Here is a 13,849-nt window from a genome sequence, read left to right as displayed (position 1 = left end):
CAGCAATCCCATTACTGGGCATATAGCCAAAGGATTATAAATCGTTCTACTATAAGGACACATGCACACGAATGTTCATTGCAGCACAGTTTACAATAGCAAAGACCTGGAACCAGCCCAAATGCCCATCGATGATAGACTAGACAGGAAAAATGTGGCACATATACACCATGGAATATTATGCAGCCATTAAAAATGAGGAGTTCACATCCTTCGTAGGGACATGGATGAACCTGGAAAACATCATTCTCAGCAAACTGACACAAGAACACAAAATCAAACACCACATGTTCTCACTCATAGGCGGATGTTGAACAAGGAGAACACATGGACACAGGGAGGGGAGCACTATACACGGGGGTCTGTTGGGGGGAGGGGGGATAGCGGGGGGGGGGGGAGTTGGGGAGGGATAGCATGGGGAGAAATGCCAGATATAGGTGAAGGGGAGGGAGGCAGCAAATCATACTGCCACGTATGCACCTATGCAACAACCTTGCATGTTTTTCACATGTACCCCAAAACCTAAAATGCAATTAAAAAAAAAAAAAAAAAAACAAATGCTAAATTTCAGTTCAAGGTTAGGAAAAATAAAGATGTAATTTACAAATACCACATGTTCTCACTTATAAGTGGGAATTAAACTTTGAGTACACATGGAGAGTGGAGTACACATTGAGGGTGGAGACTGAGAGGAGGGAGAAGATTTAAAAAAAAAAAAAACCTACTGATCAGGTACTATGCTTATTACCTGGGTGATGACGTAATCTGTATCCTAAGCCCCCATGACATGCAATTTACCTATATAACAAACCTGCACATGTTCCCTGAACCTAAAATATTTATATTTTAAATACAAAAGTTTAAAAAATATTTTAAAAGATATAATCTATTTCCAGATTCATCCCCAGCACACTTGGGGAAGGAGCAGGGCATTCTTACTTTCAGCCAAGGAGGTCTTGGCAGGTGCTGAAATAGAGTGTGCCCATGTTTCTGGAGAACCCTTTCTTCTGGCTGTGGGATCTGTGGGAGAAGAGGCAGGTAGCAAGGATGTTAGGGGCTCAGATGGCATGAAGGTTAATGTCTGTGTTTCAGCTGTTGCTCTCCCCTCTTCTGTAGTGGTTTGCCTTGAGGTTATCTCAGGAGGCTCCTTCTGGGACATATTTAGTGTAGATGTTGGAGAAAGTGTCAGAGTTGAAGTCTGAAGATGTACCAATGTGTTGGGCTGTCTTGCCATGGAGGGCCCAAGAAAGAGTGAAGTCTTTCTGGAGGTGGATGCAGTGGGGGAAAGGAAGTTGGTTTCTTTCTCAGTGGATAGGCTTGTGGGAGAGGAACTAGAATGAGACCTTGCTGCTTGACCTGTGCTGAAGAGACTTGTGAGTTTTGATGCAAGAGAGGTCGATTTCATGTCTGATGATACCTTGCTTGGGTCTGGATAAGGCATGCTCTCTGAGGCATATCTATAGTCCCCTGTTCCTGAGGTGGGGACTCTGAGTTTATGCCATGCCATAGAAGGGGAGGCGGATCCCTCAGGGATTTCAGCAAAACCTGTTGATTGTACTGAGCTTGCACTTATGGCCTTTGTGGAAGTCATCATCCCTGCTCTTGGGCTTTTTTCTGGAGACCTGGACAGTGGGGAAGATCTGAGTCTGGAATGGTATTCAGGGACTGCCCAGGAGTTGGTAAAGAAGCAGACTTAGTATCCAAACTTAGGACCTCAGAAAAGTCAAAGGTCAAGATGGACTGTGGGATCACCAAAGTTGGGGGAGCTGTAGTCTGACTGTGTGACTTATTGGATGGACTAATAAATGAATGAAGAGAACTTCAGGGTTTCTCCACCCTCACCAAAGATCTAATTTGGATGAGATGATCACACAGCATATTCTCCTCATATATGACTTGTGAGACCAAGGAGAGAAACCAAGATGGCAGCTACTTTTCCATCTACCAGTAAACGAGCTCACTTAAGGCAACCAATCATTCTGCTCATGATAAACAAGTGAAAAAAATGTCACCAGGACAGGTTCAATTGGAATTACAGAGAGGAAGTAAGGATGAGACATCCTCATACCTGTGGTAGTGGCAGGTGACCTGGGTTCTAGAGAATCACTTGTTGACCATGGAATGAGACTCTTAGCTGTTGAGCCTGGGGTCCTGCTGGAAGGCTCCACACTCCCAACAGTCCCTGTTGGAAAAGATGAAGAAGGCGATGTGATCAGTCATTTCAGAGAAAAGAGGTAGACACAGAGATCACATACTTCTCTTCTCACCATTCTTACTAAGCAACATCTTCAACCAAGGATATTTAGGGGAGCTCCTGGTTTCATATTCATGGTGGGTTGGTTCCAACTACTAATTAGGGAAAATGGCAAAAGGATGAAAAAAATAGGTCACCCTACAAAGAAGTTGCAAATCCTAAATATAAAAATGGTATTATACCATATGATCTGTTAAATTTCACTTCTCCTTGTATATCCAGAAGAATCAAGAGCAAGGACTTGAATAAAACATTGGTTTTTATACAAATGTTTATAGCACCATTATTCACAATAACCAAAATCTCCATTTATGTATGAATGTATGGACAAAATGTGATCTATCTATACAATGGCATATTTATTATTCAGCTTTATAAAGGAAAGAAATTCTGATACACGCTACAACGTGATGAACCTTGAAGACATTATGCCAAGTAAAATAAGTCAAACACAAAAGGGCAAATATTATTTGATTCCACTTACATGAGACACCTGGAATAGTCAAATTCATAGAGACAAAGTGGCATAGTGGTTGCCAGGTGCTTGCGGGAGGGAAAAATGGGGAGTCATTGTTTAACGAGTGTAGAATTTTAGTTAGGGATGATGAAAAATGTCTTGAGATTGATGGTGGTAATGATTACACAACAGTGTGAATGTAACTAGTGTCACTGAATTGTACCCTTAAAATAGTTAAAGTGGTGGTAAGTTTTATGAGAGATATATTTTACCACAATTTAAAAAGTTTTTTTTTTTTTAATGTGGTATTCCTTAAGGATGGCTACAAACCAGGATGTGGATCTGTGCTCCCATAACTATGGACAAATGTAGGTGACTTCTACAGTAAACTAAGAAAGCACACGCAGGGAATAGCAGTAGCCACCCTGGCCAGTTAGACATCTCCCATCATCTAGAATCCTGAAGCAGTACAAGTAAGAGACTTTGTGAAACAAAGCAAAAGATTCCTCACCATCACCAATGACTACCCAACCAAAGACCAGAAACCCATTTCCAAGAAGTTAGAATCATCAGGTGCTTACTTGTGAATGAAAGTGAGCTGTCAAGATGAGGAGCATAGGTGCTTCCTGACCCAGTAGTCTGACTTTTATTGGTTGTAGCCTCTGCCCGTGGAGAAGTGGGTGTCCAGGGGGAGCCACTGCCAGCCTCAAAGGAGGTGGATGCTCCTGATGAAGTTTTGACTGAGCCAGTCTCCACTCCTGGGCTAGTGTGCTCCAACTCTGGGCTTCCTGAGGAGGAAATGGCCTCAGGAGTGTGGCTTGTCTGTGCCAGAAGGTTGGTAAATGCTGATGAAGAGATCCAGGTTGGGATTGTGGAATCCAGGGAAGATGCCCTGGGACCTTCTCTGGTGGACAGATCAAAAGAAGCAGGACTGTTGTGAATGGTAGAGGACATATGAATGGAGGAACTTATTTCACCTTTAGAAGAGGAGCTGGACCACGAGGTGGTTGAGCTTGTTCCTGCATCCTCTTCAGTGCCCATGGAAGATGTGATCCCAAGGAGAGCCATGGGAGATGTTGTGCCTAGTAGTCTAGGGGCCAAAGAGGAAGCTGACACTTTCTCAGTTGACATTTCCTTAACTTTAGGGAAGAATAAAGTAGAACCTGCAGTTTCACCCACTGTCGGGGGAACAACCAATGAAGTGGTCCTATCAGGGGAAACAGAGGAGGCTGAAGGAAATCCTGACCCAACCCTTCTCATGGTCACTGATGACTCTGACCAGGGGTCACTTTGCCTTCTGGAAGTGGTTGCCTCAGAGGAAACTGAGGCCCCAGCAGTGCTTGAGGTCAAAGGCATAGATGAATTCCATTCAGCAAAACTTGTTCCCAAATCTACTCTGGGTTTTCCATAGCCAGATGTCTGTGTGACTCCTCTGTCAGTTTCCGTAGAGCTGAAAATGGCAGCAAGACTTTGCACCTCTGTTGACCGCCCTGGAGAAGAGCTTGTAACATCTTGAGATACAGAGTTGACTGGTGTTATTGCCTCTGATACGAGTCTCCTCCTGGTTGAATGGGGACTTTGTAGCCAAGTGATCAGTACTGCTGTGGATGTGGGTTCTGTAGATGGGAGAGTAGAGGTTGGAAGAGGTGATGAACTCTTCTTGGCTTCTGTGCTGGGGAAGCCTGGAATCCTAGATTCAGGTACATCAGTGCTGTATCTAGCCCCTGAGGATGTGACACCTGTGGTTGCAGTGTCTGTGGATGAATACATTAATGAGATGGATGGACTTGGTTCTGGGCCCATGCTGGGTTCCTGGGAGACTGTGACTGAGAGAGGAGTTAAGTCCCCAGTTGTGCCCAAACTCCTGAATCCTAGATGCTGATCCAACATGGTTAAACCTGTATTTTCAATGGCACTGGTATCTGACTTTGGAAGTTCATGAGAAGATGTGGACACAGGTGGAAAAATAGCAGATGTTCTCATGGGTGAACCTGGACTTGAAATGTCAAGGTCTATTGAAGCCATTTCTTCTGTCAAACTGGTACTCCGCCTTGTTGCCATGGGGAGAGTGATTGTGGTCTGCTCACTGGTGGTGAGGACCATGGGTTTCTTTGGGACATCAGAAGTCAGTTCCAATGTTCTGCTTCCAATAGTAGTGGATGTAGAGATTACTACAGAGACAGGTCCTGGGGTTGACTGTGTCTCAAATCCAGGTGATTTTTCTGCCAAATTTGTGTGATGTAATTGAGTGGAGTATTCAATTGTGTCAATGTTGGTCCATGCTTTTGTGGCTGGGTTGGTGAGATTGGGTGGACTTGAGATTTTAGGACTTCCAGAGTAAGCAGTTGGGCTGGTGGACTCTGTCTTTGGATGATTGTCTGTGGTTCTGAGCATCCTCACTGAGTGGGGTGTAGAGACCTGAGCTGAACTTATATCCCTAGGATCCATAGTGGTGATGTAGTTGGTGGGGGCCCAGGTGCTACTAGTGTTAGTCTCTCCAGGAGCTGTCATCTCAGATGAGGACCCAGAAGAGTAAGCAATTTCATTTGCCTCCATTCCGGCTGTTGAGACATGAATGTTGGTCTCTATTGAGGGGAAGGTGAGAGGTGTATAAGGGCCAGTTTTTACTACTGAGGCCGTGGAGAGGTTGATGGTGCTAGGACTTTCTGAACTAGTGTGTACTCCGAGGTGGATGCTGGGTGTGTTTGTTGATTCAGGGTAGGTGCCGAGGGTCAGGAGTCCCCCTTCTGATGCCTCTGTTGATGCGGCTGGAGAAGGAGAGTCCAAGGGAACCAGGGTGCTTTTCCCCATGGCAGCACTTGTTGGAATATTACTTGGTGTCAAGGAAGTCACGGGAAGTAAGTCAGGTGTATTCCATTGACTCATTTCAACTGTGTCCTTTGTCATGGTTGTGGTGACTCTCTGGGTTGAAAAGGTGGAGCTCATTGTGACTTTGGGAGTAGGAGCAGGAGGAGATGTGACTTTGAGAGTAGGAGCCGAAGGCGATGAGGACAAGATGCCAAGCCAGGCGCTTCTAGCAGAGCCATGCTCAGGAGACGGAGGGTGGGTTGCAGTCATTTGTGGAGTTGAAGCTGAGCTGGTTCCATCTCCAGGTATTGTAATTTCTCCAGATGTTAAATGATAGAAGTCATCAGAAAATGTGCCAACCAATTGGCTTGTCCTTCCTGGAGTGCTTGACCCAGCAGCATCCATAGACTGAGATGGAGATGCTGACATTGAGACACTTTCTTTGGCCATGATAAAATCTGTAGATGTCTCGGAGAAAGCTGTGGTTCCAATGGGCATGTGGGTTGTGGCCAATCTTCTTCTGGTAACGTAGCCCCTTACAATTGGGATGTTGGTAGAAGCCGTAGCATAAACAGTGCCTGGGCCATTCGTGGTCTCTGTTGTGAGCATGGCTGTTGATAATTCCCTGACAGATGCTGCTTCCATGGAACCAGTTGCTGGAGAAGTGAACACACTGGTTGATGCTGGGAGTCTCTCCATTTTCATGCTAGGACTTGTCTCCACCCACTGTATGTGCTGGGGTTCACTAAAGTGCTGAGCTGTGTTTTCACTGGTCCATGAGGATGCTGGTGAGATGCTGGAAGGTGTTGCCCTCAGGGTGTCAGAGCTCCCGTGAGCAGCTGTACTGGAACTCTGCCTCCCAGAGGTGCTGCCTGTGGGGCTGAGCTCTCTTGTTGGGTGGGATAAAGAGACCTGAGATGGACTTCTGATCTTCCTGTCAAGGGTGGTAAAATTTGGAGTGGGGCCCATGGTGGCAGTCATTTCAGTCTCCTCTCCAGGAGCAGAGGTCTCAAGTGCAGTCATAGATGCATTCAAATTTCCTTCTGTTTCCTTTCCACGTGTGGAGTAATGGGTGTCGGTCTCCCCTGAGACTGAAGTGGTAGATGGAGATGTGGTTGTCAGCACTGAATTGCTGGTGCCACTGAGGGCAACTGGACTCCCTGACCATTCTGAAGCTAAAGTCTTGGTTGTGTGGGTGCTGGGTATATCCGTGGTCTCAGTGAAGGCACGGGAGGTAAGGACACTCTCTGCTGTCTGCTCTGTGGATGTAGATGGAGTCCCCAGAGAAGAAATTGTACTTCGGACCCTTTCAGTGCTTGTTTCTGCATTGCTTAGTGTCATGGAAAAAGGGATCACCGAGTTGGGCATTGTGCTGGTTCTGGCCTCCGGTATCCCAGGAGACGTAGGGGAGGTGATACTCTGGCCGAAGAATATGCTGGTCTCTGATATTTTATTATCAAAAACTGAAGCAGATGACAGCAAAGGCGCACTGGTACTTATTCTGCTGTGTCCCGGGGAGCCAGGTTCAGGAGAGGAGAAGGGATATCCAGTGGTTGATGGAGTCAGTTCCAGGCTTGTTCTGGCTCTGGAATTTGGGGTCCCTCTAGATGATAAGTCAAGAAAGGAAGAAGAAACTGTCCCAAATGATGGGTTTGTCCTTCCCAGAGTATGTGGGTCCGTAACTGTGGTCTCCGCTGGAGTCGTAGACACTGGGACACTTTCCTTGGATGCAGTCAAATCTGCAAATGTCTTCATTAGAGATGTGATTTTTACAGGAATATATCTTGTGTTCCAGGGGGTCCCTGTGCTGTCACCTTTGGTTGTTGAGGTCTCAGTGGGGGCTGTGTACCTTTCAGTGACTGGCCCTCTTGTGGTCTCTACAGTGAGTGTGTGTGTCGATGCTTCTTTGGTAAAATTTCCTCCTGTGGAACTGGTCCTGGTGCTTGGGGAACTCAATCCTGAGACCACGCTTGTAGCAAGGGAGTTCCCAGAGGGAGTTCCATTGACCTGGGGGCTCGGTGATGGGCTGGTTCTTTGCTCGGAGTGTGTAATTCCTCTAGAGGTTGACTCAGAGAGAGCAGAGGACATCACGCCCAAAGACTGGGTGGTTCTTCCCACAACCAAAGATGCAGAACTGGCCAAGGTCTTAGCTGGGGAAGTAAAGGGCAGAGTATGTTCCATCACCACAATCACACCTGTAGATGTCTCATGTGACAAGGTGGCTCCTGTCAGCCCTGAACATATTTCTGGTGTGGCTTTAGTGCTGCTGCTCCCTGCCATCCATGAGTGGGTGGGAGAAGGTGACCCAGGAAGGCCTGTGGGTTTCAGCATGGATGGGTCAACATTTGCCTCTAGATGGAGGTCTAAGAACAATCCCTTCAGAGAAGGTGGCCTCTGCAGAGCTCCTGGGCTCCCTGAAACTCCAAAATTTCTCAGGGTGGGAGATATGGCTGGGGTCCCTGCATTTCTCCTGGGAAAACCTGTGTCTAGAAGAGCTGCTGTATGTGTGGGAGGTTGAGGGAATTATGCAACCCTGTTGATTGAGAAGACCAAATCTCAGTGAGAGAAAGGAAAGGATGGTACAACCACAGACAGTTTCCTAAAATAAACAACTGACAATCTCAGTTCTTCCCTTTAAGCTTTTTTTTTTTTTCTTTTGAGACAGAGTCTGCTTCTGTTGCTAGGCTGGAGTACAGTGGCAAGATCTTGGCTCACTGCAACCTGCGCCTCCTGTGTTCAAGCAATTCTCCTGTCTCAGCCTCCTGAGTATCTGGGACTACAGGTGCACATGACCACGCTCGGCTAATTTTTATATTTTTGGCAGAGACAGGGTTTCACCATGTTGGCTAGGATGGTCTTGATCTCCTGACCTCATGATCCACCCATTTTGGCCTCCCAAAGTGCTGGGATTACAGGTGTGAGCCACCACGCCCAGCCAGAGTCATGAGATTTTTAATGAAGAGCAACTTCCACTGATTCCTGAGTGTGCATCTGTGGGCCCCTGCTCTGACCTGAACAGAAAGAAGTGCTGTGTCTTTTCTGACTTCCACTTCTCAATTCAAGAGCCTCCCGGGTTCAAGCGATTCTCCTGCCTCAGCCTCCCGAGTAGCTGAGATTACAGGTGCGCGCCACCATACCCAGCTAATTTTTCATATTTTTTAGTAGAGACAGGGTTTCGTCATGTTGGCCAGGCTGGTCTTGAACTCCCGACCTCAGGTAATCCGCTTGCCTCAGCCTCCCAAAGTGCTGGGATTACAAGCGCAAGCCACCACACCTGGTCTTTTGCCCACTTTTTAATGGTTTTTGTTGTTGCTGTTGTTGTTTTCTTATAAATTCATTTAAGTTTCTTATAGATGCTGGATATTAGACCTTTGTCAGCTGCATAGTTTGCAAAACTTTTCTCCCATTCTATAGGTTGTCTGTTTACTCTGTTGACAGTTTTTGTTGCTGTGCAGAAGCTCTTTAGTTTAATTAGGGGCCTATTGGAGGGTGGCGGGAGGTGGAGGGAAAGGATCAGGAAAAATAACTAATGGATACTACGGTTAATATCTGAGTGATGAAATAATCTGTAAAACAAGGCCTGATGACAAAAGTTTACCTATATAACTGCACATATACCCCTAAACTTAAAAGCTAAATTTAAAAAAGATAATAAAAGCCTTCTGGTCCCAAATAGAACAACTTAGATGCAAAAAAGTGCTATGAGACATATGCATGATTAGTTCACTCTTCTTCTGAATTAAGAATTCCTTCCAAGAGAGTTCTGAGGTGGGCAGATTATTTAAGGTCAGGAGTTCAAAACCAGCCTGGCCAACATGGTGAAACTCCATCTCTACCAAAAAATACAAAAGTTAGCCGGGTGTGGTGATAGGTGCCTGTAACCCCAGCTACTCAGGAGGCTGAGATACAAAAATTGCTTTTTCTTCCCCCCTCTGACTTTCTTTTAACAGCAGAAAATCGCTTGAACCTAGGAGGCAGAGGTTGCAGTGAGCAGAGATTGTGCCACTGCATTCCAGCCTGGGTGACAGAATGAGACCCTGTCTGAAAAAAAAAACAAAAACAAAAACAAAAACAAAAACAAAACAGGGGTTATAGGCTGGGCTTTCTGTTCCCCAACTACTCTGGAATGGAATCTCAAAACAAGATAAAGATTAGAATTGCATACTTGTACATGGTCATAAAGCTAGAGGTTAAATTAAAAGTTAGGGGGCCTGTAGCTGGGCAGCAAACTCCAATACAGGCATCCCTTTCATTTCCCTTTATGGAAAAGATCAAAATGTTAGTCTCCAAAGTGATTAACAAAGCTCCAGGAGACCATAACAATGTGAAGGAGATGAGATTGGAGCTCACCAGCAGGACCGATTGTTGATTTTTCCACCAGGGGGCTGCCTGTTGGCCACACTGAGGTTCCATGTGGAGATGCTGAACTCTCCCTAGGCTTGTGAGTTCCTGTGAGAGAAGAGGATGGAAACAGCACCTAAGCAAGGAAGCTCAGAACAGAGCACAATGGTTCACACCTGTAATCCCAGCACTTTGGGATGCTGAGCAGGAGGATCATTTGAGGCCAGCAATTCAAATCCAGCCTGGGCAATATAGCAAGACCCCATCTTTACCAAAAAAATTTTAAAAATTAGCCAGGTGTGGTGGTGCTCGCCTGTGGTCCCAGCTACTCAGGAGGCTGAGGTTGGAGGATCACTTGAACCAGGGAGGTCGAGGCTGAAATGAGCTATGATTGCACTACTGTTGCCTGGGCCACGGAGTGAGACCAAGAAAGAAAGAAAAGAAAGGGAGAGAAAGAAAGGGGGGGAGGGAAGAAGGAGAGAGAAAGAGAAGGGAAGGGAGAAGGAAGAAAAAGAAGGAAGGAAGGAAGGAAACAGAAAGAAAGAAAGAAATGAAGGAAGGAAGAAAAGAAGGAAGGAAGGAAGGAAACAGAAAGAAAGAAAGAAAAGGAAGGAAGGAAGGAGAGAGAGAAGGGAAGGGAGAAGGAAGAAAAGGAAGGAAGGAAAGAGAAAGAAAGGAAGGAAGGAAAGAAGGAAGGAAAGAAGGCAGGCAGGCAGGCAGGCAGGCATATGAAGAAAATCTACTATTCATACATTTTGCTGACCATTCTGTTTCCAAGGAAGTTCCAGTGAAATATTCCTTATCCTTGAGCCCAGGAGCTCAAGACTAGCTTGGGCAACATAGTGAGATCCATGTCTACAAAAATAAAAACAAAAAATTAGCTGTGCATGGTGGTGCATCCTTGTGGTCCCAGCTACTTTGGGGGGCTGAAGTGGGAGGATCTGCTTGAGCCTGGGGAGATCAAGGCTGCAGCGAGTTGTGATTGCACCACTGCACTCCAGCTTGGGTAACAGAGGGAGACCCTATGTCAAATAGGAGGAAGAAGAAGAAGAGGAGAAGGAGGAGGAGGAAGAGGAAGAAGAAGAAGGGGGAAGAAAGAAAGAAAGAGAGAGAAAGGGAGGAAGGGAGAGAAGGAAAGAAAGAAAAAATGAACAAAGAAAATATACTCTAGTAAAATACTACTCATAGAGGGAGATCACATCGAACTTCTGTTCCATGGATGATCTATGTTCTAATACTTAATGGAGTGCAGGTCAAAGGAAGCCAGAACTAGGGAACTAGGGATTCTGAGAGAAGGTGTCAGATGCTGAAGAAGTGTTCTCTCTGATGGAGCTCATCATGGGAGCAAGAAGGAGGAGAAGGGAAACCCTTGAGTGAAAGAGTCTGAAAGTTCTCTGGGCATGGTTGATAGGTCTGGACTTTCAAGAAAGCATGATTTGGCCAGGTGCAGTGGCTCGTGACTGTAATACCAGCACTTTGGGAGGCCGAGGTGGGCAAATCACATGAGGTCAGGAGTTCGAGACCAGCCTGGCCAATATGGTGAAACCCTGTCTCTACTAAAAATACAAAAATTACCCTGGCATGGTGGCAGGCACCTGTAATCCCAGCTCCTTGGGAGGCTGAGGCAGGAGAATCACTTAAACCCAGGAGGCAGAGATTGCAGTGAGCTGAGATTGTGCCATTGCACTTCAGCCTGGGAAACAGAGCGAGACTCAATCTCTAAATAAATAAATAATAATGGCCGGATGTGGTGGCTCATGCCTGTAATTCCAGCACTTTGGGAGGCCAAGGCAGGAGAATCGCCTGAGGTTGGGAGTTCGTGACCAGCCTGACCAACAGGTTTTAGTAGAAACCTTGTCTCTACTAAAAAATACCAAAAATTAGCCGGGCACGGTAGTGTGTGTCTGTTGTCCCAGCTACCCAGGAGGCTGAGGCAGGAAAATCTCTAGAACTCAGGAGGTGGAGTTTGTGGTGAGCCCAGATCGTGCCATTGCATTTCAGCCTGGGCAACAAGAGTGAAACACCACCTCAAATAATAATAATAAATTAGCTGGGTGTGGTCATGCCCTGTGATCCCAGCTACTTAGGAGGCTAAGGTGGGAGGATTGCTTGAAGCTGGGAGGCAGAGGCTGCAATGAGCTGAGATGGCACCATTGCACTCCAGCCTGGGTGACACAGCAAGACTCCAACTCAAAAAAATCAAAAATCCATCGTGGGGATGGACCACATTTTTGCATCCATTTATCTGCAGATGGACATTTGGATGGTTTCAACATTTGAGGTGTTGTAAATAATGCTGCTATGAGCTCTGGTGTATAAATATCTGCCTGAGCCTCTGCTTTCAATTCTTTTCTTTCTTTTTTTTTAAGAATCATAGCTTTTATTGACTTTTTCATAAATTTCAGTACACAGACATAAATTGTTTTTCGAAGAAAATCTACATCCCATGTAGACTAATGCTCATATAGAATCTAAACCTTAATATTACCATGGAAGTCAGGAGAGATAGTAGCAGTCCCCTGAGGGAAGAGATGATTTTCCATACTGTAGGTGAGGTATCCTGATGCCCCATTTTTATAAACGTGTATGATAGTAATGAAAAATCCCATTCAATTCTTTTGAATCTATACCCAGAAGTAGGACTGCTGGATCATCTGGTAATTTTATTTCTAATTTTTTTTTTTAGGAAGCACCATGTGCTTTTCCACAGTTGTGGCATCATTTGCATTCCCGCACACAGTGCTCAAGAGATCTAATTTATACGCATGCTCAGCGGCATTTACTATAATATGTATCTGGTTTTCTCTGCTGCTTTGTTTGTTTCTGTAACAGACATCCTAACGGATGTGAATCTTACAGTTCTCATATGGCGAACAACCATAATGGATGTGAAATTTCCAGTTCTCATATGGTGAACAACCCTAATGGATGTGAAACTGACAGTTGTTCTCATATGCTGAACAGCCCTAATGGATGTGAAACTTACAGTTCTCAAATGGGGAACAACCCTAATGGATGTGAAACATACAGTTGTTCTCATATGGTGAACAGCCCTAATGGATGTGAAACTTACAGTTGTTCTCATATGGTGAACAGCCCTAATGGATGTCAAACCTACAATTCTCATATGCTGAACAGCACTAATGTATGTGAAAATTACACTTCTCATATGGTGAACAGCCCTAATGGATATGAAACTTACACTTGTTATCATATGGTGAAAAGCCCTAATGATGTGAAACTTACAGTTCTCATAAGGTGAACAGTCCTAATAGATGTGAAACTTACAGTTCTCATATGGTGAACAGCCCTAATGGATGTGAAACATACAATTGTTCTCATATGGTGATAGCCCTAATGGATGAGAAACTTACAAGTCTCATATGTTGAACACCCCTAATGGATGTGAAACTTACAGTTGTTCTCATATGGCGAACAGCCCTAATAGAAGTGAAACTTTCAGATCACATATGGTGAACAGCCCTAATGGATGTGAAATTTACAGTTCTCATATGGTGAACAGCCCTAATGGATGTGAAACTTATAGTTGCTCTCATATGCTGAACAGCCCTAATGGATGTGAAACTTACAGTTGTTCTCATAAGGTGAACAGCCCTAATGGATGTCAAACCTACAATTCTCATATGCTGAACAGCACTAATGGATGTGAAAATTACAGTTCTCATATGGTGAACAGCCCTAATGGATGTGAAACTTACAGTTGTTCTCATATGGTGAACAGCCCTAATGGATGTGAAACTTACACTTCTCATATGTTGAACAGCCCTAATGGATGTGAAACTTACAGTTGTTCTGATACTGTGAACAGCCCTAATGGATGTGAAACTTACAGTTGTTCTCATATAGTGAACAGCAAAATGGATGTGAAACTTACAGTTGTTCTCATATGGTGAACAACCCTAATGGATGTGAAAATTACAGTTGTTCTCATATGGTGAACAGCCCTAACGGTTGTGAAACTTACAATT

At 45.1% G+C, this 13,849-nt stretch overlaps 1 protein-coding gene across 1 annotated transcript in view; it reads right to left on the bottom strand.

The window, feature by feature from the left end:
• Positions 1-941: 941 nt before the first annotated feature.
• Positions 942-13,849, bottom strand: part of LOC135276825 (mucin-16-like) — a 33,631-nt gene continuing 20,723 nt past the window's right edge. The window contains exons 3-6 of the mRNA XM_064382144.1: positions 9,870-9,968; positions 4,533-7,669; positions 1,546-1,622; positions 942-1,020 (exon numbers count right to left, since the gene is read on the bottom strand). Coding sequence (XP_064238214.1) covers positions 942-1,020; positions 1,546-1,622; positions 4,533-7,669; positions 9,870-9,968 — 3,392 coding nt within the window. The remainder of the gene's footprint in view (positions 1,021-1,545; positions 1,623-4,532; positions 7,670-9,869; positions 9,969-13,849) is intronic.

The sequence above is a fragment of the Aotus nancymaae genome, unplaced genomic scaffold, assembly GCF_030222135.1.
Source record: "Aotus nancymaae isolate 86718 unplaced genomic scaffold, 86718_ANA_hifiasm-v0.15.2.pri h1tg000028l, whole genome shotgun sequence".
NCBI classification, from domain to species: Eukaryota; Metazoa; Chordata; class Mammalia; order Primates; family Aotidae; genus Aotus; species Aotus nancymaae.
Note: the sequence above shows the minus strand (reverse complement) of the source record. Positions and strands in the feature narration are given on the sequence as shown.